The 26524-nt window shown below is 36.0% G+C and overlaps 1 protein-coding gene across 1 annotated transcript in view; it reads left to right on the top strand.

Moving 5' to 3' along the window:
• ERC2 (ELKS/RAB6-interacting/CAST family member 2) overlaps positions 1-25532 on the top strand; it is a gene marked incomplete at its 3' end in the record, with an annotated part of 125395 nt that extends 99863 nt beyond the window's left edge. The window contains exons 4-6 of the mRNA XM_009709311.1: positions 5575-5649; positions 18334-18489; positions 25365-25532. Coding sequence (XP_009707613.1) covers positions 5575-5649; positions 18334-18489; positions 25365-25532 — 399 coding nt within the window. The remainder of the gene's footprint in view (positions 1-5574; positions 5650-18333; positions 18490-25364) is intronic.
• Positions 25533-26524: the final 992 nt, after the last annotated feature.

The raw sequence follows: 26524 nt of genomic DNA, 5'->3' as shown, positions 1-26524 counted from the left end.
GGAGCCAAACATAGAAAATTTCAGTGTTGTCAGTTTATGGTTTCCAGAAAGATAAAGAGCTTGATCAGGGTTTCTTAAACATACTTTAATCTAAATTAGTATGAGACTGTTTTGGCTGAAGGTAGATGCTAAGGGTTAGAAAACAGGAAAGAGAAGATAAGCTTATATGTTAAGAATAAATTAATTCCTATAGGTTATATTTTTGTCATTGTCTGGTTAAATAGAATTTATTCAGTCTTTCTTCAGCCAAAAATACCATTAGAAACACTACTGTTTAGACACTTTAGGTAAGTGGCTGTGCTTTTACTTAAATGAAATAATTGATTGAAATATTAATATACTGCTGATTTAAATTTTAAAGTTCAGACAAGCTGATCATGTAGAAGCAATACCAAGGCTTTCTTTTCCAGGAGGATGGAAGCAGTCTGCATTGAGATGTTTGAGAGAACTAGCAGCTCCTATCCTATTGCCTCTGATTTACAGATTTGTACATTTTACCTAGGAATACAAGAAGCTAGATTTACTGACAACGTTTTTTCATGCCTGTTTTTACATTGCCTTAGGTATAGTTACTGTCGTCTTTAATCATCCACCTTTCTTCTTCCAATGATAATTTGATTCTGATGTCCTTGTTCCTATTATGTCTTTATTTTTTATAAATCTTGGATTTTGTGTTGATTTTTTAAATCTTCTGGTTTATGATTCCATTTTCCTTCTATTCTTTAATCAGTAGAAGCTTACCAGTTGAAATGCAGGCACTCACTGATAGTTTCATGATACCATTTCTAAATCGCCTATTTTTCTGAAAAAGTCCTTTTCTTTCTAGCACTTTGTGTTATGCTATATTAGACAGTTTTATGTAGATAGAAGTTAAAACCTCGGACTACATTAACATCATTGGTGTAGCCTTTTATTTAAGTGTTTCAGCAGAATTATGCAGAATTATAATTACTTTGTATGTGCAAAGTGGTTACTCAGAACTACTACCAACTGCAGTGATGCAGTTGTCATACAGGGGATATAATGAAAGTGTAATTTCATAAATTATTACATCTCTGAGGGATTATTAGTATAGACCCTTGATGGTTGCAGAGTTGATGGCACAAGTACTTTATCATGGATAGAAGTATCAAGAGTTCTACTCAATACTGTTCAGGTTGAAAGAAACTATCCCTGATGGTTTGAGTTTGTTGTTTGGGTTTTTTTTTAAGTTTTTTTTTTTTTTATTAGGCTCCCTGGGCTTTTTATTAAAATAAATTTAAAAGACAAAGCTGCATCGTTCCAAAAATGATGCAATGGATAAAAATCTGGTTTCCTTAAGCTTTGAGGACTTCATGTGAAATGTTCAGAATATCTCTTGGTTAGCTTTTCAGGCAAATTTTAAACCCTCCTGATTACCTCAGATAGTAAACCAATTAGTATAAAGTATCATGCACGTAAAGTGGTAGTATCTTTGAATCACTACTCCAAAAGTATATCCCTGAATCAGGTATCCCAAAAGAAAAAATGCATACATGGAACAACATAAATTCAAGAACTGAGCCTTGTGGGAGTCTCCAAACATTTGAATCTGATTGGAAGAAAACCCACACAAAATAATAAAGTGGGAGTCATTTTCTGATCTTCTCCAGAATCCTAAAGTCTGCTTCATTTTACCATCAGGGATAGAGAAGAAAAGCTTTTAAGTCAGCCAGCATCAGATTGATTCATGAAGCAAATAGGAAAAGTATTATGAGGCAAGGCTTCCTGCTATGATAGACATCTAGAAATACTCATCTTTGGCAGTCTATTCATCTTTGGCTAAGGGGGTGGAAACTCTGGTTTGTCTCCCTGGGTAATGTGTGGAATCCTGTTTATATTCCAACTCAGTTTATGTGGCCTTGGGGAGCAAAGTCTGGTCTTAGAATTAGCTGTAATTTTTGCTGATCAGATAGTGTTATGACTGGCCAACTATTTTTCCATGACTTTTGTAGGAGTACTGTATGACAAATCTATGACATACTCTTATTTTTTAAAAAACATTTGTGTAGTGAAGGTACTTGTTTCATCTGAGACAAACAGCTGGTGGAGATTGAGAGATTCCCTGTATAGGTGATTTGCAAAGATTTCTTTCTTTTTATTATTGTCACAGATGGAGTGATGCACTTCACTCGTAAGAGAGAAGTAGCAATACGTTTATTGATATAAAACAGAGATTTAACAAAATTTGATAGTAAATGTGACAGTGGTTTAACAAGATTCAGTGGCACGGTACACTTGCTTATTTACTGCATAGAGGACAAGGTCAGACCAAAGTGTCAGGGAGACCCTTCTGTTGAGTCATGAGGTTCAGAAAAGACCCCCTTGCATTCTAAATCCCTTCTCAGAGGGGAGTTTAGGTGCAGCTGGATCCAGACTTAGTCCCAGAGTTGGTCAACGGTTTATGTCTAAAGGATTATATGTGCACAATCAATCCTTTAATCACTGTTGTGAATATGATTTTTTTTACATGGCTTTGGTTTAGCAGCAATTTAGGATTTATTAATGTTTTTGCACAAGATTCGGTTGTGTAATTTTTAACAGCACTTAATTATCAGCCAATTTAACTGAGAGATTCAATGGAATTTGTTACAATCAAAATAGTGACTTAGTTAAAGGTTTAAGAATGGCAAGGTCACCCAAAACTTACAGCAGGGTTGCTGTACAGCAGATGGAGGTTAAACCAAATCACACACAGACAGATAGACAAACAGTTCTGAATCAAATTGCACAGCCACAGAGGTTAACCTATCTTTGAAATTTCCCTTCTTGTGAGTTTCATGAATTACTCACTTTTATATGCCAGCGTTCATCAACAAACAGTTGACAAGCTCACAAAATCAGGTCTTTGAGTCCTTGCAAAATTGTCAATGGATGATCTTTCAATCGTTGCAAAATCTATCCTGAGAGGCGTCCCAGCTCAGGCAGAGATACTGGGTCACTGGTCCCGGAGAGCTCAAAAGGTCTCACTTTGGATTGCTATTTATAGGATCTCAAGATGACTGGCTTTGGTCAGTATTTTTCTTTCTGGCACAATTTTGCTGAGTCATTTTGGTATACAACTCAGGCTGAAGGTGGCCCAGGTGTGGCCAGGGAGTGCCTGATACCCCAGCCCAAGGCTGCTGCACTTGTAGCCAAGATAACAGCACAATGGGGGCTTATTCTGAGAACTCAGAGTGGCCCGGGGGGCTGCACCACCACAATAATGTGGAGACTTATTTGTATATAAAAAAAAATAAGGAAAAAGGACTATTCAGATATACTTTTTCATAAATGCCCAGTGCAAAACTAGAAGTTCATTGTTGTCATATATTAAAGGTAGTTTAAATGTACATACATATATCTTCAATATGTTTAATGTAGTAAAAGACCATACAGACCTACTTAACTTTAGGCATGCATTCAAACACTTGCACCAAATCTGACTCTTGCAGGTAGTGCTGTGGTTTATCAAGATATCAATAGGCTATTTCAGGTCAGAATCTAATTTAACAGTTTCTCTAACCATTATGTTTTTGTGTATCCCTTCTGTGGAAACAGCAGAGTGGGCAAAATAGAATAGGCAAGACAGAGCATATCCAACTCTATTGTTTATATTACCAGGGTTCCTAAGAGCTTCAGTCATTGACTAAGGTATCGTTGTTAGCTATGGTGCAAATAGGGAATAAAAAACTGCCCGTGCCCCTAGAAGTCTATGAGCTAAGATCATGAACAGAGGAGTCTGAAAAATGAGATCAAACTAGTATGGTTTTAATGGTCTCAATTTACCAACCATTTGATTGTAACTTGGCTACTTAACTGTAATCCTGCAGATCATAAGTATTGATCTATTTCTGTATGCATAAAATTTTCTGTTACCTATGGAGAGCTGCTTTTATTTTAATCAAATATGTCTGCCAAAGCTGACAATTTTGGGATGGGTGTCTTGATATTATGTCCTGTCATATACTGCATTTAAAGCTAAGTAATCTATGTTCAGTTAAATGGAGCACACACGGCTAACTTGTCTCTTTCAGTTATTTTAATATATTAGGTCATACAATTCTTTGAATGTATTTTATAAAGATGTTTATTATCAGTAGATTTTAAGTTAACAACATGCTGCGAATCAGTCCTACTACTTAGTCTTTAAAGAGTGGTTGTTTCTCAAAGTCATTGATAAGCAACATGCTTGTTGCTAAACAGAATGAGAAACCAATTGATAGTTTGTGATACAAAAAATTATGACTCTTAAGCTTCTTGATTATAAGGTAGGTGAGACCCAGAAATGTGCTAGGATAGGCTGAGGCGGGGCAAGATAATAAATGTGCACAATCCATAGTTGATTATATATTTGATTGTTAGTCTGTCAATTGATTGCCAAGTTGTACATTGTTAGTTTCACTCAAGAAAAGGGGATTTGAGAGAAGGGAATAAAGATAATTAGGACCCACAGTGTTATGCTTTTTTGATGATCCCCCCTCCCCGAATATATGAAGATGAGCTGGGATAGGCATAATTTGGAAGATACAGTAGCTCAGGTTCTGGAGTCAGCTAATGTCTTCATGGTGAATGAGCCTAGCTTCTCAGCCTACCAGGCATAAACATAGTTTTCACGGTTATAAAGTTAGTTCAAATATATATGTGGAAGCAGTGGGGTGGAAAGATCAGGGACAGAAAGACTTCTACTATGGCAATTCTGTCTTTTAAAGGGGAAGGACTCTAAGGGACTAGAAACAGGACTGTACCTGTCCTGTTTCAGCTTTGTTTTCAAATAAACTGCTCAGATGGTTTGTGGGAGGGGTATAAGCATCATCACATTCATAAATGATGATGCTTCATTACAGCTTTTACATAGTTCTATGTAGATATGTCAGGTTTTTGTTGAGATACCTAATACCAAGATACGACTCCTGTGTTTTATAAGAGGCTGGGTGCTGCTGTCCTCATCCTCTTTTTTTATAAAGACCAGTAGATGTTAATTCTGTTAACTGTATGTCTTAATTAATGCAATCTATTTTTCTTTTACCTGTGGATTAAGGTGGTTAAAAAATAGTATGAAAATGTGAAAACTGAAATGTAATTGCTACCTTAGAGGGTGCTGCGTCAACCCACTATATAATTATTATCCTTAAAATGTCAAATTTAAATATAATGTTTTTAAATTGCTTATTTCAGATATTAAAGGAAAAACAACTAAGAAGAAACTACAGTAAAAGATTTTAAATGACTTAGTGTTTGAATTAGTAACACAACTGAATTAATTAAGTTTTGATGTTTAGGCAGAAATAGCAGCATTGTATTTGGACTAAGAAATTACTTGCTGGCTTTGTCACCATTGACATTAATTATTGACAGAGGTTTCAGAAATAGCGCATGTGCTGTCAGAGTTGACTGTAATATAAGATGGGGACTGCAGTGATGCTAGAGCGATTACAGAGAGGGAAGCACCTGTAGCATTTGGAGTTACATACTTCGAATCATCAGACTTTTATTTTGTAATAATAAATTTGTATGAGTGATTAAAATAATGGAAAGATGAGTCGTCAGGCTTATTTCTATCGTGTCCCCCCACAGGAATTACATAGAAGAACCCAACTTCAGCCTGAGCCAGCAAAGACGAAGGCTCTTCAAACAGTTATCGAAATGAAGGTATGGTCTTTGCATGTTTTCCCAGACATTATTTCTGTAGCATGAACTTGTGTACTGGGTATGACTGGGATGGAGTTAATCTTCCTCATGGCAGCCTGTATGGTGCTGTGTTTTGAATTTGGGACCAAAATAGTGTTGATAACACACTTGGGTTTTAGCTGTTGCTCAACAGTGCTTACAGAGTTTCTCAGTCCGTTTCTCACTCTGCTCCCCCTAGCCTCCCCCTCCCTGAGCAGCAAGTAGGTTGGGGGGGACAAGAGGCTGGGAAGGAGCGCTGCCAGGACAGCTGACCTGAATTGACCCAAGGGATATTCTGTGCCATAGAATGTCATGCTCAGCAATAAAACTGAGGGGAGGACATTCAGAGTTACGGCATTTGTCTTCCCAAGTAACTGTTATGCATGATGAAGACCTGCTTTCTGGGAAATAGCTAAGCATCTGCCTGCTGATGGGAAGTAGTGAATGAATTCCATAATTTGCTTGTGTGTGCAGCTTTGCTTTATGTATTAAAGTGGTTTTATTTTGACCCATGAGTTTTCTCACTTTTGCCCTTCTGATTCTCTCCCCCATCCCACTGATGGGGAGTGAATGAGCTGCTGTGTGACACTTAGCTGGCTACCAGGGTTAACCCACAACACCTTGATTTATAACTTTTACTATTAAATCATTAAATGCTTCCTTTTACTTCTTGATTTATTTTGCTGTAAAACTAGGAATAATTAGTATTTATTTCTCCCAGTCTGTTTTCTTAATAAGATTTGGTTAAAAAAAAAAAAAAAGTGCAGCGTTGCTGAATAATAAGAACTGAATATTGCTTTTTAAAAAGACTCGTGAGGGGGAGGGGAAGTTTCAGGTGAGGCAAAGTAGATGGAACAAACTGACAAACAGAAGCAAATGCAAATGCAAACTGTCCAAAGCTGATGTGAAATGTTTTTCTTCTTGATCTTTAAAAACAATACTTCTGTTGGTGGTTATTTGGCCATCATTTTACATCTAACCTAAGGAAAATGTTCATTGTATCAGCATAGTGATATGACAAAATGTAATGAAACTGCGATCTTAGTCCTGAATATAGTTTCCTCTTTTATGTATAATATATAAATAATATTACTAAGTGTTGTGGCATTTTTTCCCCACAATAGCAAAGATAAAAATAATAATTTAAAAAATGAAAACTGGTATTTTCACATAATTCTATGAGTCTGGAATGTACATCTTTAAGAAAAATACCATGAGACTTGAGATAATTTGTGAGTTGGCAATGCTGCCTGAAATACATTAATAATGGTCTTTCATTTCAGCCTTAAAAGGAAGTGCAAATTAAAGGCCTCATTTTTCCAGTGACTTCTGTTATGACCAAATGAGTTCAGCATGTCTGAACATTGTGCTAAATACAGTTACGACAGCAGGACTTCATAAATACAGTATCTGCCTTTTAATAGATAATAATTAGTTTGGATTATATGAGTAACAAAGAAGGTACACCAATTTCAGTATTCCATCTTCTGATGTGTATTTGCCTTGGACCTTCCCTGTTTATTCTAGTTCAGAAATCTGTGTATGAAACCTAAAATGTGTTTTTGCAGTAACTTGTTACCCTAAATATATGGGAAAGTAGGATACTGGCTGAGAAACTTGTTTCTTTCCATTAATATTCAGAATTACAAATTTAAAAGTTTTGGGATACAGAGATAGTGTGTTAGAACAATTTATAGTCTTCCATGTGGATTATTAACAATGTAAAGGTTATGTTGCCAAATAATTTGCAATTCCTCTTCCTGTACTAAAACTCTTTGAAAAGAATGGGGATGGGGGGAGCCATGACACACATGATGACTGTAGTTGCAGCCACTCTGACAGTGTCTGTCCCTGAAGACAGTAAAGTCTTTTATCTTTGTCTCGCAGGAGAGCTGAGTGTGGTGTGATGTTCCACTTTTTAAAAATCTGATCTTTGTAGTGAGGGCTTTCGTTTGTCACGAGTGAGACTCTAAACATGTTGCTGGAACGTTCTGATGTGGAGCTGCCTTTTGGCTCTGAGGCACACAGTTCTTTCTTTTCCTATGAACATATGCTCCATTGGAGTTGCCCTGTCTAAAATAGGTCTAATATTGAAAAGAAAAAGGGACAAATGTAAGATGTTGAAAGCCACATGATTAAACAACAGTTTTCATTACAAGTTCCAGCTTTGGAATGTTTTCAAGTAAATTTAAATTGTCTTAATCCAGACAGCATTTGTTTTGAAAAAAATGTGGAACATTTGTTTTGAATGATCAAGCATTAAAGAGATATTGTTGAGGGTAGAAGGAGGGAGAGGATTACTCTGTGATACGGCAATCTGAGGCCATACACTCCCTCATGCAGAGGCTCCAAGCAGTATACATTTCTCTTTACCGCACCCAACCCCTTCCACCCCATCGCCACGTTAGATTTTGTCTGAGTGCCCTCCATGGCTCCCCCAGGCTCTGCCAGGAGGCAGCTTTTCTTCCTTTGTAAATCCCTCTATTCTTTCCTGTGGTTTTCTTCTGTCCATTCCCACTGCTGAATGCTTTCTGTTCCTTCTCCCTGTCCTCCGTTTCATCCAAAGAAGAATGCCCATTTCTCCTACCTATCATGTCATATGTGTTTTTTTTTTTTGTCCTAAACAGCTTTTCTTTTGTGCTGCCTTTCCTGTCCTGTCCTGCTCTTCATTTATTTCTGAAAACTTTGCAAGTAGTTGCCTTTTCTTATAGCAATTTTATTTTCTGCATAACTGTTGTCTCCTTGACCAGTGTCTAACTTCTGTATACTTATTAAGAAAAAAAAGAGGGCAAACAAAACAGATAGAAAATTAACATCCTATGTCTTGACTCCTGTTTCTATTGCTTTATTTATTCCTTTTCAGATATCTGTTTTCTTTTCAGATTCATTGAACAGGCCTTTCTTTCCTAACTTCCTAACTTTCTGGTTCTGCTTCTTAGACATGCTTGCTTGTAGATGTCACATGTCTTTTGCTTATTCTTCCCCTTATGATCTTTACTCTCTGTTCCATTGTCTGCAACTGACCTTCTTCTCCTGTAGCCCTTCTTTCTTCTGGAAAGCAGAGTCACAGGACTGAAGGAGGGCAGGATGCTTCCTTTTCCCTCAAGCTCCTGTTTTTTTTGAAACCTGTTTAATCAGATTGTAGACCTTGCTTTCAAGAGATTGTTTTGGTTTGTTCCCCCAGCCCTCCACCACTGTTTTCTCTGAGATCCAATGTCTAGAAAGTGGGGCACACTAGATATGCTGTCTGTATCCTGGATTTAGTAAAGGGTTAAAAGTTTTGAAGTGCACATCTGCCCAAAACAGCGAGTTACATCATAGAGCTCATGGGGTTCAGAGAAGAGCTACCAGAATGTTTAAAAATATTACCAAACGATGAATGATTTTAGAAGCTTAATTTTGTGAGGTTTAACAAATAGGAAATGACAAAGCAAAGAGATTAGTCTGTAGATACCTACCTGAGAAATCTTCATTAAAAAAAAGTCCTCTCCAGTAATGAAAATAAATATATTGTAAAATACAGTGCATGGAATATAGAGGTAGCAAATGCACACTAAAATATGGTGTGTTTATTTAACAGCATTCACATAATTTTATGACTTGTGTTATACAGGAAGCCAGTCTAGTTTTGTTGCAATGGTTGCTTCTGACTTTGTGACTACAGATATATGTAATCAAACAGCATTTTTTTCTCATGCCTAAACCTTTGTGTGTTTAAGTGGAAAATAGTTTCCTTTAATTTCAGTTGCAACCATGCATACTTCTTTGCATATTGTATGCTGACAAATGCCAGATCACTGGTATCTTTGAATATCAGTGATATCCAAAGTTGATTAATACTGATTAATATAATAAAAAAGAGTAAAAGGAAACAAACTGTTCATTTCATTCTTTCAATAGAAAGTACTTCTGAGCAGATGAATTGGGTCAAAACTTGCTCATCTCTTGTGAGGCCCCACCTGGAGTACTGCATTCTGTTCTGGGGTCCCCAGTACAAGAAAGATGTGGACCTGTTGGAGCGAGTCCAGAGGAGGGCCACGAAGATGATCAGAGGGCTGGAGGAACTCTCCTAAAACGAAAGGCTGAGAGAGTTGGGGTTGTTCAGCCTGGAGAAGAGAAGGCTCTGGGGAGACCTTGCGGCCCTTCAATACTTAAATGTGGGCTTATAAGAAAGATGGGGGACAGACTTTTTAGTAGGGCCTGTTGTGATAGGACAAGAGGCAGAAGTTTTAAACTGAACAAGAGTAGATTTAGATTGGACATAAGGAGGAAATTCTTCACCATGAGGGTGGTGAGACACTGGAACAGGTTGCCCAGAGAAGCTGTGGATGCCCCATCCCTGGAAGTGTTCAAGGCCAGGTTGAATGGGGCTTTAAGCAAGCTGATCTAGTGAAAGATGTCCCTGCTCATGGCAAAGGGGATGGAACTAGATGAGCTTTAAGGTCCTGTCCAGGTCAAACCATTCTATGATCCTGTGATCTTGTTCAGACAGTTCCAGGCTTAAACCAGTGAAAATACTTGAGAGAGAAAGAAATGACTTGCCTACAGATACAGCATAAAAGTCATTGGAAGTGTTGGGTATTGACCATCCTGAAATATATGTAGTCTAGCAACAAGAATTGAAAAGTCTTTAAAAATGGTAAGCTGTAAAATAAATGAAAATCTTGTGGTTTACCTTACTTACAGAAAGAGCCATCTTTATGTATTGATCCAGCTTTAATATTTCAGGTACGGGTTTGGTTCTGAAAAAGTGTGTATGTGTGTTTGCAGTGCAACATAATCTTATAGTTAAGATTGCATGACCTTTTGCTTTCCCTTGTCTTCAAAAATAAACCTGAATATTCTTTGTATCAAACTGACAAAGTTAAAGTATTACACTAAGAATAGTCATGTATGGTCTGTTGATAGCATGTGTGCATATGTGCATTTAAATTTAAGTTTCATTAAATGTGAAGTTTCAAATATTTGCTTCTGATTGCTTGTTGAATGCCCTACAAGCAAGATTTTTCACAGACATAGTTTAAATTTATCAGATATTTGAAGTGAAGAAGAGTAACATTTCATTACTTTTTGTTTCTGAGTAAGACAGATTGTAATGCTGTATTATATACAAATGTTTTACCCTTTCCCCCACTACGTGTTCAGGAAATGTCCTATAGCCCTCTTGTGGTGAGGACTGCATATATAAGATTCATGAAATATTGTGGAACTTGTTTGTAGAGTTAGTGTCCTTTCCATTGTGGAATGTTATTTTCTTCATCATCAGGACACATACTAGTTTTTTTATGTTCCAAAAGAGATGGATTTCGGCTAGGTCCAGCATAGAAATAGCCCTAACCTCTCTCACAGAGTATCTACAACACTATTCTAATAAAGGAGATGAGGAAGAAGTATTGGTTACTACTGGAAGGAAGGGATAGATTAGGGCGAGTACCCTGATCTATATCACAAATCCTGCTGTTGTAATCTTATGTCTTTTAATGGATTTAGAGGGCCTGACTGGAAAAATCTGTACAAATGTTGCATTGTTGTAGAACTCAGAAGGTGTTTATTAGTACCATGTAATACAGAGCTGCTTCCTTAGTATTACTGCAAAGGAATCTTCTTTGTGATTCAACATGTTGCTAAAGTGGATAAGTCTTAGAGGTTTGAAGGAAATCGTGCATCTGTTCCTATTTCAGTTTCTGAAAGATTGCCAGACCCTGTGCCACAACAAGAGCTGGTTGAAAGTATTCCAATTAAAGTTTTCTGTGGGAAAATGCTGATTCAACTGAATCAGAAGATTTTTATGGGAATGTGCCTATTCTGTCAAAACTTTCAGTGAAAGCAAAGCTATCTAATTTTCTATCCATCCTGTAAGTCAACCCAGCTCCCTTCTGGCGGCACCCATTGGGAGCTCGAGGCTGTCTGTATTATCTTTGACATACAACATTCCTTGCTTTCTAGCAGTTGTCCAGACAGGAAAACTTTCAGGTTTCCTGGGCTAGCCAGCAGCCTGTCTGGTGTATTTGCAGAATTGCTGGTCCTGTGTTGTTCATATACCTTTAACTCCTTGAACAGTCTGTGAACGAAGGTGATGTCTGGCTTCTCTTCTGTCTTGTCATCACTAATGTTTTTGATAAATTATTCTGAAATAAATTTTAGTCTTCAAAATTTGTGAAATTTCTGGCTTCTGTTCCAATAAAAAGTTAATACAAAACTGACAGTGACAATTTTTCTGGAGATAGGAAAACTGGTTTTTACACAGCTGTCATCACAGTATATAGAGATTGATTAAACCCAAACTTTTCCTTGGAGAGTTCAAACTTCTTATGATAAAGTAGAAGTACAGAAAATGCTTCCAAAAGTTATGTTAGATATTTCTCATAAAGCTTAAATGTTATTCTGTGATGTATAAACCTTCTAAAGAGTGTAACAGGCTGTGCTATAAATTATTTCTGCCATGATATATATGCAAACATGTAAAATACAAATGCAATACAAAAAGCCAGGCTCTTAAAGACTTAGTTGGAGAGATTTGATGAGGACTACTCCCAGATGAGATGCCATAAGAGGTAAGTATTAATGTATTTCAGTGCAAAATTATTCTGAAGTGCAGTGAAGCTTACATTTTGCTTTTATCGTCAATAATAGGAGTAGAAAATTTCTAAAACTAAGTTTGAAGGAGCAAGCTGATTTGATTGTAGTATCTGTGAGAACTACAATAATTTATTGCTGTGTGTAAGCCTTGATAGCTTTTAAAATTAGTTTTTGTCTTTTCTATCAGTATTTTTCTTTCCATGCAATTTCTCTAAATGATAAGATTTAATGAGAATTCTTCCCCTTTCTTTTTTTTTCATTCCATCTCAACCTTTTATTTTACTTTCTTCTTTTTTAAAAAAAAGTTTTATGGAAAACTGTTTTGTGAAGAGAATGGTTAACATCTTAAAAATATTTGTTTTCTGTCATGTGAAGGGCTGGGCATTTAATAGAAAAATCACTTGTTTTTTGTGATCATTCATACAGCCTTTGCTCTTTGATATGAGTAATGCTGATTCAATGGACAAATATTAATAATATTTTTAGGATTCTGCTGTTTGAAATCTGTCATGTTAATAATGTTAGACTAACATAGTAAGTAATTTAAGTTGCATTTTACCTGTGACTTGAAAAGTCATTATTCAAAAAACCAAGTCCATAATTCTATTAGATATAAGCCTATAGCCTAGAAGCTGGTTCGGAGTCTTCCAGAATGGGGTGGTGGTGGGGTGTGTCTGGTGTCTTTTTTAATTGTGTGTTTTTCTTGTTGTTGGTTGTTTTTTTGGGGGGGGGTGTGTTTTGTTTTTAAAGTTGCATCCCTAGTCAACTCCTTTGTGTTTTTTAATTGATTTTTGGTGGAATACTCTTTGTCTTTGAACATACCCTTCAAGAAAGAAAAATATGGACTGCTGATTAAGATTATCATCGACATTTTCGGTATCTGGTATTTTCCAGAAAAGAAACAGCTAGTGAAGTAAAAGATAAGAAACAGCAAGTTTCACATTCCAAGAATTTTTTTATTTGTTTGTTTCCTTTGCATTCTGGCACTCTTTTCTCTTTTGGCTGGAGCTCCTTTTCTGGAAGGGGGTGCGGTTAATTTGCAAGATGCACAAAAGGGTTTTGTAATCCCCTTCAAAGTGCATTACTTTGCCTATATGATGTAAAAGTATGTTTGCTGTCATGGAAGATAGTTCTCCTCAACTTCTATTTTAAATTCCTTTGTCTCAAGATTTCTTATTGAAAAGTTTCACATCTTTTTACATTATGGAGCTCTTATCTGGATTAAAGCACTGAAAAACTCTTCAGACAGGAACCATAGTGTATTTGCATAGTTGTACAATCCAGAAACATATCTGCCAGTGGAAACTGGTATATCACAGTGTGATGCAAGTGAGTGAATCTGCATTCAGCAGCAGGCTAGATGTATTTTTCCCATTTTCACAATGTTAGCAGTAAGCAAAATCTGACAAGTTCCCCCTCCCCCCCCTCGGTCTTATAACAGATGTTTTTTTAAAATTTTTTTAGGTGAAAATGTGTATTCTGGACTTTTTCAGTTACCTGGAAGGGAGCTGACTGTGTATTTATCAGGATACTGATTCACACAAAAATTTCCTGGTGACTTTATATGACTTTAAGCTGTTGAACTGGTATATATGTACCTTTATCAGTATAGTGTTATTATTCATTTACTGTGGTTTTGATTGAGTGATTGAACAAAACTGTTTAATGAGGGCATGGTCTTTCACAGAAGAAATGTGTTTTCACTTTGATGATAATTTTCAACAAACTGTTTTGAATGAGATTATTTCCATGTTCTACTGTTTACTACAGTCATAATACTGTGATTTTTCTGATGTTTTCAGTGGAACAGAGTTTGACTTGAAAATTTTTTTACACATGAAGAAAAGGAATTAGATCTTATAAAGACTTGCAAATTTAATTTTTTACATTGGTTATGAACAATGCAGCTGGCTATTTGCAGAAGAGAAAAGCCAAGAAAGAAGCACTGAACTTAGTCCTACTTTTGGGAAAGACATCCATCTGCTTCTACAATTAATTATATTGCAAAGCCATTTTTTATTAATTATTAAGGCATTAATTATTAAGAGTGCTAAAAATCTTAACACAGTTTGCTAGTGAAATGTTGAACATATTTCAGTGGCATGAGACATTCAGGCTTAAGGTCATTGTACTACACTTACAGTGAGAGTAATGACAGAGAAAGAATATTCTTTCTATCCCATTGGAATTCATGAATATTTGCCTGCAGTATATTGTGTCTCATGATTGCAAAGCCCAAATGAAGAGATACTATCAGGGCTTTATCCTGTCAAATTTTGAAAAGCCTTCAGAGATGAATAACACCATCTCTCTGGGTGGTGTCCAATGCTTGTACTCAAAATATAACACTTGTAGGTATTGCAAGGCTACTTTTAGGTGCCCCTTGAAGCCTTCTCTTCTCTAGGCTGAACAAGGCCACTTTGCTCTGCCTTTTCTTAGAGGGCAAATACTCCAACCCCCCAGCCCTCTTGGTGGGCCCCTGCTGAACTCATTGAAGTTTATCAAGTCTGTCTTGTACCGCAGGGCTTAAAACTGGATGCAGTACTTTAGATGAAGTCTAATGAATGCTGAGTAGAAGGCGATAATCTCTTCCCTTGATCTGCTTACTGGCTGTGCTCACGTTAATACAGCCCAGGATGCTGTTTGGCTTCTTTGCTGCCAGGTCACGGTGCTGGCTCCTGGTAAGCTTGCTGTCCACCAAGATCCTCAAGTCTTTTTCACCGGAGCTGCTCCCCAGGGAGTTAGCCCCCACCTGGTATGGCTGCAAGAGGTTCTTCCTTCCCAGGCACAGGACTTTGCTTTCTTATTTTGTCAGATTTCCTAAGGTTCTTGTCTGCCCATTCAGCCAATCTGTCTTGGTCCATTTGGACAGCAGCCCTGCCCTTGAGCACACAGACTTGGTCTCCTAGCTTGGTGTAATCTACAGGCTTTGTGAGCAAGCACTCTAGTCACCTCTTTCAGGTCACTGATAAAGATATTAAACAGGAGAAGTCCCGGTGTGGGCCCCGTGGGACTCTTGTTACTGGCTTCCAGGTAGACCACAACCTGTTAACCACCACTACCCTCTAAGCCTGATCACAGAACTAGTTTTTTTACCTTACTAGTTGTCTACCCATCCAGACCATAATGTCTTAACTTGGATACCAAAATATGGGATACAGTGTCCAGAGCCTTTCTAAAATTGAGGTAAATGAAACCTACTGTTCTTTCTTCATCCACAAATCTAATAATTTTATCACAGAAGCCAATTGGGTTGGTCAGGCATGATTTACTGTTGGTAAATCCCCACTGACTGTTCCCAGTTCCCATGTGGTCAAAAATATTGTCCAAGAAGAATTCACCCTAATTTTTCCAGGGAACAAAGTGAGGCTGTCAAGCCTGTAGTTCCTTGGTTTGTTCTTTTGGTCTCTTCTTGACTGTGAGTGCAACATTTGCCTTTCTCTACTTGTTAAGGATCTCCCATGGTTTCCATGATTTTTCAAAGATGCTAGAGAGCAGGTTTGCAAGGACATCAGCCAGTGGTCTCAACACCCTTGGATGCAGCCTGTTGAGTTCCATGGATTTGTATGAGTTGAGTTCTCACAAGTAAGCCCTGACTGAGTCCTCACTGTTGATAGTCCTCTTGCTTGAACTCTTTCATTAAGCACAGAGACCTGAGAGACCTTGTCATTGAAGACTAAGGTAAATACTTGTTTCCTACGTAGTTTGGATTAACTTTAATTTAAGCTCAGTTGCTATGACTTTATGAAGACAGTATGGATAGATTATTTCTATGCAGACCTTCTAATTGGGCCAATCTGTGCTATGATTTATTATGTGACAGCTTACTTTTCTAGGCAAACTGTCTCTGTATCCTAAATAATTTCATTAACAGAGATATATGGGAAAGCTCTTTGTGGTTCATTGAATATGTTCATGTGACATTATTTTGCAGAGAAGCTGTGAAGTTCTAACGATAATTTTGGTGGGACTGTTTCACAGTGCATAGGTAGAATCCTCTCACACAGCTCCTATAGTCTGAATTACTGTTTTTGACTCACTAACAATGGAAAAGATGTGGGCAAATTAGTTTTTATTTATCTTACAAAAGAATAGTAGTATTATCTACAGTCAATACCATTCTTTGAGATGTGTTGTCCCACACAGCAATAGGATTGGCTGAGAGTAAGTGTTCTTTATTTCCTTAGTTGAAGGCATAAAGGATATTCTGGATATTCTGCTCAGGTACTCTAGTCAAAAGTATCTGTATGCAGTCCAGCATGTTTGGTGAAAGAGCATCAGCTTCTGAGAGAAAAATCATGAAGGACCACAGTTACTGTAAATTAAATCATGTCATCATTTTTTTTTTTTTAAGTATAATTTCTCTGGGATTGAAAATTGTAAGGAAAATAGAAACTTTAATTTCATATTATGAATACTTATCCTCTCAGATCTTAGAAAACCTCCAGGATTTCAGAATATGAATATTTTCACTTGTTTATGAACATCTTTTTACTGTAAACTAAATAGTTAAAATCTTTCCCATTGAAAAACATCTATTAACTTAACTAATGTAAGAAATAAGAAAAGAATAAAATTCCTTTCAGTCTGAGACTTACTATTGACTATAAAGATAAAATGTTGGAGGAACGATAGTGTGCTGTCTAAATGACATTGTTTAGTCCTTACTTAGCTTTGATTCCATATGGATTTGTAACAGTGGTTGCTAAATCTCAAAAAGAATCCGGGTTTCATTTTTGCTTTAGTACCAAAAGTTCAGATGCTTTTTGGAACTTTGTCCGAACTATCCTGTGTCGTAAATTGCTAAATTTGCCTAGCTGTATTTTGAAAGAAGGTATTAGAGGAGTTCTGGTGTTGCTTGCTTTTAGGCAGCCTAGAGAAAGCACTGGTGTACTCTTGGAACTCAGGAAAATAAAACTAATTTTGAAAAAAGAAACAGAAACAAAGTTGTAGTTAAGCAGAGTGATTCAAGCTTAACTTGTTCTGGTTAAAGGATCAATTTGATTTGTATTTTTCTCCCAATTATCTTTCTAGGTTAAATATCCTGATCTTACTGTGAATCAGTTTTGGTTTCTGTTTTTCTTTTTTTTTTTTTTTTTTTTCTTTGACCTCAGTGGAATAAGAACTTCACCCTGATCTCTGATTTTTGATGGGTGGTTGCTCCTTCATGTTCTTGAACTGATTGTCTGACCATCTGAATCTCAGTGTTTTCAATTTCTTATTAAATGTCTGCAAACAGGGCCTAAAGCAGATTTCCTAATGAGTCATTTTGCAATGTGCTTTTAAACAGAAAATTATGTGAGAAGTTTGTGTAATCACTTTTTTAATCTTTCTGACTCTCATTGAAGAGATTTAGTCAATTTCCAAACGACTGGCAACAACAAAAAAATCACTGGATGTTTTCAGTGCTGTGCTGGCACATGTGGCAGCCATTGGCTGTGATGTAGAAATTTTTTAGTGGTTGTGGTTTTGTTTATTTTGGGACTCATAATAAAAAGTGCTAAATCCCTTCTTAGTGATGTGGCTGAACGTAGTGGAGGGAAAGTATATGAGGAGACAACCTTTCTTCCTCTTGACAGCAGGTAGAACTCTAATGAAATAGGGAAACTCAGCCTCAGGCTGAGTCACATAATGACTGTCCTCCTGCAGTTAGGATGTACTGGCCTCCCTAGGCTAAACTTTGTTTTTAAGAGCTTGGAAGAATTGCCAGGCCTAGATAGTTAGCAAAGGAAACAAGGTATGTTATCACGTACACGTGGAAGATAGGGCATCTTCCATTCTCCCTTTATCCCTAACTGTGTAGGAATGAAGATGGAGTTTTGGTCAGAATGTATTCTCTACAGACTAAACAACTGACCATAGCATTGAACTTTTTTTTCTGGTGGTGAAAGAGGTCTAAATTCTGCATTTCTTTAAGCCAAAATCAATAGAATTACTCTTGGTTTATGGCAGTACGTGCAATATGTATTTGTACCATCTATTTTTGCTATTTTACTATTTGATGTTCATGCAAGTACAGATATACTTCTGTTATGCTTTAATATATGTTTTGTATCATTTTCAATGATCTATTTTTTTATAACTTAGGATACAAAAATAGCTTCACTTGAGCGCAATATAAGAGATCTTGAAGATGAAATACAGATGTTGAAGACAAATGGAATTCTGAATACAGAGGACCGAGAAGAAGAAATCAAACAAATAGAAGTTTACAAGAGTCACTCAAAGTTCATGAAAAATAAGGTAAGGTCTATTAATAAAATAGCTTAATGCTGTTTAAATAATGGAAACAAAAGTTTTAACTTGATCCTTTTCAACACAAGCAGCTCTCTGCATGTTGTCTTTTGATAAATCTCTACTATGCAATACTCGGTAGCTATGAAGGAGTGAAACACATTTTTATTTATCCAAAATGCTTATGTTTTGACTTAGGAAGAGGTAAGGAAGAGGTTGTTTCACCACTTCTGCAGAGGCTAATACAATCCTGAATCTATATTGTGCTCTCTTTTCGCTTCCTTGTGTATAGTGTTTTACTGTTGGCTTTTTGAATTAGTTCATAATTTTGACTTTCACCATTTTGGCACAACTTTATGTATTTTATTCTGGATTTGACTATAGTTTTACAGTAAGGACTCCTGTTCCATAGATGATGCCAAATTGTAATCTTCTAGTATTTTTAAAGACTTGCAATTTGATAACTTTGTTCCTGCAGAGTACCTGTCATTTCAGATTGTTATACATAGATAATTATGAGTTGACCACAAGCAGATAGTAAATGGGTAGTGATGTAACACATTTCCTGGTATCAACCTCAGGAAACAGTATTGCTTGTTCATTATTTTAAAATACATCAAAAGTAAAGCTTGATGTCTAAATTGTTGCCCCAGCTGGTCTTTTTACCTTATTTCATTTTGATGTGCTCAGCTGCTGCCTAGGTAAAGATGAGCACTCCAAATAGTCTTTCTTGTGAGTTCTAATATTTCTTTTCTGATATTTTTACCATTACCTTAAAAATTGTAATAAATATATATAATGTTACAGTTTGTGCTGATTTATTCCTAGCTCTCTACCTTGAATGTGCTTTGTTTATGAAGTGATAAAATACTGAATTAAAGTACTTGATAAAAAGAAAGAAAAAAGTTTGAAATTATGGAGATTGCAGCTGATGCTCCCATTCTCATATAAATAAATTTAAGTTTTGGAAATGGCTTTTTTATATTATTTATAAGCTAAACTAAGATGGGGTAAAACAAGTCACACCAGCCTGATGTGGAAACACTGAAGAGGAAAGCCAGCATCTCAACTCTTGCAGTAATGTTAAAAATTTGACCATGCAACCAGAATAAAATCTAGGCAAACAACTTCAGTATTCATGATTATTATGAAATCTTACTTTATTTTAAAAATCTTTCCATCCTAGTTATTTATTTGGGTTCTTACTCTATTTAATATTTAGGGGTTTTTGTGTATGTGGAAATTGTGTATGTGAAATTCTAGGGAACTGATATGGATTGATTCAGTTTTTCTGAAATGTGTGTTTGCAGCTCAGAAAAAACTGCCTGATGAGGAGCTGGTACTATTATCTCTCTAGAGGCCATGTAAGCTAAAAGAGTAAGAGTTAATTGGCTTAAAGCATAGTTCTTTAGCTACCATTGTTGATGACAAAAATACTTAGCAATGTTGCTGTTTAAGTACAAAGTTGGCAGTATCAGGTAGATAAATACCATTACCACTCTTTCAGAGTTTGGCAAGCTAAGATTCAGAGAAAGTATGCAGTTTGTCTATGGTCAGAGAATGAAATGGTGCCAGCACCTTCTGGAGAATCTGAGTTCTCTGATATTTTGTTTTCTTGTGTAAATTAGACCTTCATTATCTTTTTGACAAGATGCTTTTACTTTGTCTGAATTCCACAGTGAGGATAGGAGTGAGAAAATTCACCACTGTGTAGTATCGGATACTGAAGATTTTCCATCTCAGAAGAGCTGTCACTATCTCCCAGTTTGGAAACTGTAGTATCTTGTAAACTACATCGCAGGAAATACTGCTGTCTTGGGATATTGGGGCATATTTCTATCTTCTCCTGGGGGGTTGTGCTGCAGAATCACAGAATGGTTTGGGTTGGAAGGGACCTCAGAGATCATCTAGTTCCAACGACCCTGCCATGGGCAGGGACACCTTCCACTAGACCAGGTTGCTCAGAGCCCCATCCAGCCTGGCTTTGAACACTTCCAGGGATGGGGCATCCATGGGTTCTCTAGACAACCTGTTCCAGTGCCTCACCACTCTCACAGTGAGGAATTTCTTCCTTATATCTAGTCTAAATCTACTCTCAGTTTAAAGACATTACCCCTTGTCCTATTGCTACACGCCCTTGTGGAAAAAAAAAAAAAAATCCCTCTCCAACTTTCTGAAGAAATGGAAGTGTTAGTGCCCATGTGGAATTAGTCCAGATTTATTAAAAAAAAAAAAAAAATAATCAAAGAATAAATATGTTCTGTTTAAAAAAAGTAGCTCTTTAGCTACTGAAAAGTAGCTAAGGCTCCTAAGTGGCATTACCGTCAGGAAAATTATTTTGCCTATTTAAACACTGTTAATTTCAAAGCAATTTGGTTTTAGTAATTTACAGCAAAACTCCTAATGCATCTTAGCAAATCTGTTGATATGAAAATAATGTACAAAGCCTAGTATTTTGTTAACAATCTTCTGACGTTTTTGAGAGGAAAAGTTTCAGTATAGTTCTGTGGCACAGAAAGCAGACAAATAAGACGACTATTCAACATGCCTTGTTTTGTCACAATCTTCTGATCTTTGATAAATGCCACATTCTGATGAAACTTTGTCTCTTTTCTTTCACCAGTCATTTTCTTCCACTTAAAATAGAGATTTGCAGTAGAAGATATTATTTTTATCATTCATCAGAGAACCTTTCAAGGTGGAAAAGTATTTATGCAGCTATCAGCAAACAGATCTTATTATACCTGATCTGTTGAACCTGAGATTCTGATAAATAGAAGTCTTCATTGATGGCAAAGAGCAGAACAAACCTCTTCTCACTGTTAACAATCTTAGATACAATAAAGCTCTTAATACCTCACATTTATTCTTGAAATATAACTTGTGTTAAATCAGTTCTTGATTTAAATAAATGGGAAGGTGTTAAATGGAGGCCAATACTGAATATTGTTTATTGTATGTGAGTGGCAGAAAATGTTGGGAAGTGTTCCTTTTCTTAGTAATATTCTTAGTAATATTTATTCCTTCCAAATATATAGGCTTTAATTTTGACTTGCAGTTAAACAGAAGTTGTAGAGAAGAGAAATAAAACTTGCTTAGATTTTTTTCTTTTCTTGCCCACTCGATGAGGACTCTCCTTGCTTTGTTTTTGAAGGGCTAAAAATTGCCATCACTCACATAGTACAGAAATTGTCAAAACAAGTCTTGAAGTTTTCAGGACTAAGGGGTATGAATCTTCAAATATTTTCATTAAGGATGTGAAGAAAACATACAGGATGATATGCATTTTAAAAAATAATTTCTGCATTGCAAGACTTCCTTCTCTTACTAGGGTTCATCCTTTAGCTAGCAGCCAGATATTTAAAGGAACATTGATGCATTTTTTCAAGTGTGAGTTTGCACTCTGGAATGAGAATAGTAGTTCTTTGAGTATTAGAACTCTAACGCTATTGACAGGAATGAGTATGAAAATCTAGTGATAATTTAGTACAACTTCAGTAAACTACCATTAAGATGGGTTTTAAAAATTGATTAGGCTATAATAAGGCACTCTGTAATTAATGTTGTGTATGAGAACTTTTCATACTATATGAAGGAAGCATGCAAGTTCTAGGTGATCCTGTAGAAGAAATATACAGGAAAAGAACTACAGCATTTTTTTGTAGATAGGCCTGGAAATGTGATAAACAGTTCAAAAATAGACCTTGACCAATATAACCTGCAGAATCTACAGACTTGTAGAGTCTACAGTATGCAGCCATTTTGTTTGCATTGCTACTGTTTTTCCTTTACTTAAATCCTTCACTTTAAAAAGCAGTTGTTATTTGTCACATAAAACCAGAACCTTCTCATGCATGAATCAGTATAGTTTCATTTAATGGAGTTATTTACCTAAAGATTTAGCCCATTAATTTTAGTATGCAATATTCAGGGTAAAACCTCTGGGTTTTTTGTTTGTTTGTTTGTTTTTTTCTTTCTTTCTCAGTTACTCTATATAATGTCATGTAAGAATTTGGTGTGTAAAAATAATAAAGTAAGAAAAAGGATTATTGTTTCCTGGAAATGCTAGTATCTAAGGAACTGAAATTATGGGAGGTGACAGAGAATCAGAAATTGAGAAGGAAGACAAAGGAATTAGGTTTTCAGGAAAGGAGGTGAAGCAAGGTCATATTAGGCAATGTTGAAAAAGTGGTGACAGGCAAATTACACATTTGAAATATGTGAGATAGTGAGAAGGTCAGGATCGGAGGACAAACTTGGAGCTCTTTAGATGCTACAGCAGTTATACTTAGACTCGTAGGTTATCTTCACTGTAGTCTTTATAAAGTACAAAAACATTTTTGCCTTTGTCTTTTTTTTGTACTTACATCAGGAAATCACATTGAATTGTAACTGTTGGACTTCCACACCACTTAAGATACAGCAAAGTGAAAATGTTTGCACATCTGCTGGAGAGAGAAATTTTTTTCATGTCCTGTTTAATTTTTTTTTTATCCACTAATATAATAGTGCAGATAATGTAGAACTTTAAAAAGAACTGTAGAAAAAGATAATGCAGAACTTTAAAAAAGCAAATATACCCAGGTCTAAAAATTTCTTTTAAAAAGTTATATGGTTTCTTGTTATGCCTTTGGTATTTTTGGTAGTTTTTTAAGAATGAAGTTTTAGTACAGTTTCAGCATTATACTTTATTTTAATAAGATACCAGCCAAAAGCATAGTTATTCAACACATTTTTTGGTGTGGTGGTTTTTTTGTTTTAGCCTTTTTTGTTTGGTGGTGTTTTTTTTTTTTTTTTTTTCTCTCTAATTTGAGAGCTCTAACAGATTTTTAAACTCCTGGCAATTTGTAGGTCTTGTAGCCAGAACTTTTTTTTTCTAAAACACCAAGAACATACCTGCAATGAAAATTAATCTTTTTTTTTTTTTTTTTTTTTTGTGTTGATTATTTCTCAAGGTGTGGAAAAAAGCAGGAAGAGTTTCTAGGAGAGATTAAGCGTCTATGATGTTCACATGGATCTCATATAAAGAATGTGATGTAATTCAGATTGGCTGCAGATCTGTATTTTGTCTTTATATCTTGTAGATGAATTTTCCCATTGTTCATTTTGTATACATTTTTGTCTTGATTGCCATACTTGCTTACATGTTCTGGCAAGAGATGGAGGACGGTCGTTTGCTTTCAAGAGAAAGTTTTCTCTAGCAGTTTCTTAACTGCATGCTTTACACTTTCTTGACATATTTTTTTTTTTGTATGCTCCTTTTCTTATTTTGATATTTTCAGGCTGTGAAGGTGATTGCTTTTAGTGCCAGTATAGATTCTTGATTTTATACAGTAGCTCAGGGGTGGTTAGTCAAGTACCTGAACCAGCTAGACAAACATATTGAAATTTTTAAAGAGAAATAAGGAACAAATATATTAAGACATGCATATGGACTATAGTTGGAAGAAACATTTTTTAAATTTAATTTTTAAGGATACACTTGCAATGCAAAACAAAATAGAAATATTTTGATCAGCAGTAAATGTTTCCAGTGACTGTGCCATACAATATTGAATCTGTGAAATATTTTAGAATGTGGATCTTTATGATGTGGTTGAGTAGGATCAGTCTGTAGATACATATTCTTTTTTTCCTGGGGATTTTTGAATCACCTTCCATCTAGCCTGTCTAGATTTCTTGCATCCCAAATGTCTGTTGGGATGCAGCTGATGGAATAGAATGGAAAGAGCTCTTCTAGTCCTTCTCTGGTTGTTACAGAATTGAAACTTGAATTTTAAAGAAAAATATCTAGGCCTTGCAGTCACCAAGAAAACTTTCCAAATGTAAAGGAAGCGTGGTTTCTCTGAGTTATGCAGGTGTACTGAGGCATTTTATTTCAAATAATCCTCATGAGATGATGTATCTAAATTCATCTGGTGACCAGTGTTATTTCACAGGACTGTAAGAAGAAGAGTTACATGTCACCTAAGTCACCATCCTTTAGCATCATTCTGTGTATTGTCCAGTGCTTTGTTCAGATTCATATGTTCTAAATCCACTACACTTTTGCATTCTGTGGCTACCCCTCCCACATCATTGTGGAAAGGGAAGAATAATCACAATTCCAAGCTATTTACTGATGAATGTTAAATTCACTTAAATTCAGAAGCTCTGTCTTAGTGACTGGTTTCTGCTGTTTCACCTAGGATAGGCTTTTACGATCTCACAGACCTTTCACTCTGTCGAATTTTTTATAACATTTTCCCCAGAGTTCTCTGAAGTTAATCTCTTTGGCTTGGCTTTCCTAGTACCTGAGAATTCCATATGAACTGCCAGGGAGGAAAAAAAGAGGTGGGGATGGTGGGCAGCAACACATTTGCAAGAAGAGTAAGGTTAAAATTCCACTTCTCTGTTTCGCTCTCCCTACTAAGATGTCTACTTTTCCTTGTCAGGTTCCTAAAAAACCTTGATTCACCCTGGCCAATGAGAAGTCACAAGAATCATGCTGTTGGAAGAAACATGCTATTGGATTGAATTTATACTTTTATGAACACTTTTTTTCCTATGCATTTTTAATGTGCTGACAGACTTGCCTCACACAGGACAAATTCCTTTGAACTTTAGTGAGGTCCATGGTGAATTTATAGGCCAAATCATCATGTGTAATCTTCAAGAGTTTCATTTTAACTTCTGCAACAGCAGGGCAATCATTCTTAAGACAGGGTACTTTAAATTCAAGAAACCCAATTGAAATTGTGAGTGTAAAATGTCCAAATCTTAATTTTCTCCCAGAATTTACAGGCATCTAAGTTGTCATATCATGGTCATTCACGCCTTTCAGATTTCAAGTGCAACTGTGAATTGCAAATGAAATTAACGATCTAACTTTTTTCCCCTTACAGATTGACCAACTGAAACAAGAACTCTCAAAGAAAGAATCAGAACTTCTTGCCTTACAAACTAAGCTTGAAACCCTTAGCAATCAGAATTCAGATTGCAAGCAACACATTGAAGTGCTTAAAGAGTCACTTACTGCCAAAGAACAGAGAGCTGCCATACTTCAGACAGAGGTATTATATCTTCTAATCATAAAATGCAATAGAAATATTTGGTTAATAGCATGCGTCAAGGTGAAGATGTGTTTGTTGCAAGTCTGTAGAAGGCAATTTGTTAAAGAATAGTGAAATGGTTTAAAACCCTTTAAATGCCAATATATTTGGTCTATGTTTTTTGGAAGTACACCAGCTTTCCTAAAATTTTTTTAGAAGTACCCATGATTGCATTTTAAGAAAATGTTTGTGCCTAGTTCTCATTGGGTTCGACGAGGGGAGCTGGTCTTAATGAGTTGGTTGTTATGATTTCATTCCCTGTTTCTTCATCTATTAGTTGACTGAGTTTTTGTTTTGGTTCCTCTGGCTTGATGCTTCTTTTCTACTGTGTATTTCTAGTCTGAAGAGTGAAGCTACTAATGTATTTCAAAGGGATCTGTTGACAGGTGCATAATATTAATCTGTGGTTATTGTTTCCAGTGCAATAAACGTTTATTTTAAAACATGAATAATTTCAGTCTTTAAAACAGGCCAGTGCATTAGTATCTACATAGATCACAAATCAAGGGTAATGGAACACACGTTTGAGATGGCTGTCACATTTGATGGAATGTGTAAATCCAGTGTTAAAAATGTTGTCCACTAGTTCATTTACTGGGATTTAAAAAACAAATTCATAGACTTGGAGCACATAATACTGATTAGATTGATTCCTATTATAACGTCTTCATTTTATTTTTAATGTGTGTACCACTTTCAGGAAACAGAAATACCTGTTAAATTCAGTCATACAGTGCAAATAGTTTCTATTCAGAGAATATATTATTTAAGGTGTAGAGGAATCTTACAGAATGTTTCAAACTTCTGGCTAACAAAGCTCTAGGAGAAAAAAACAGCTTAAACTCATCATTCTCATGGAAGGGAAATATTTATTTCTAAGATTCTGATTATCCCTCTGTGCTGTATGTCTTATCCTCTGTACATTAAGAAGATACAGATGAAACCTCAGAATT

The sequence above is a fragment of the Cariama cristata genome, unplaced genomic scaffold, assembly GCF_000690535.1.
Source record: "Cariama cristata isolate BGI_N322 unplaced genomic scaffold, ASM69053v1 scaffold691, whole genome shotgun sequence".
NCBI classification, from domain to species: Eukaryota; Metazoa; Chordata; class Aves; order Cariamiformes; family Cariamidae; genus Cariama; species Cariama cristata.
Note: the sequence above shows the minus strand (reverse complement) of the source record. Positions and strands in the feature narration are given on the sequence as shown.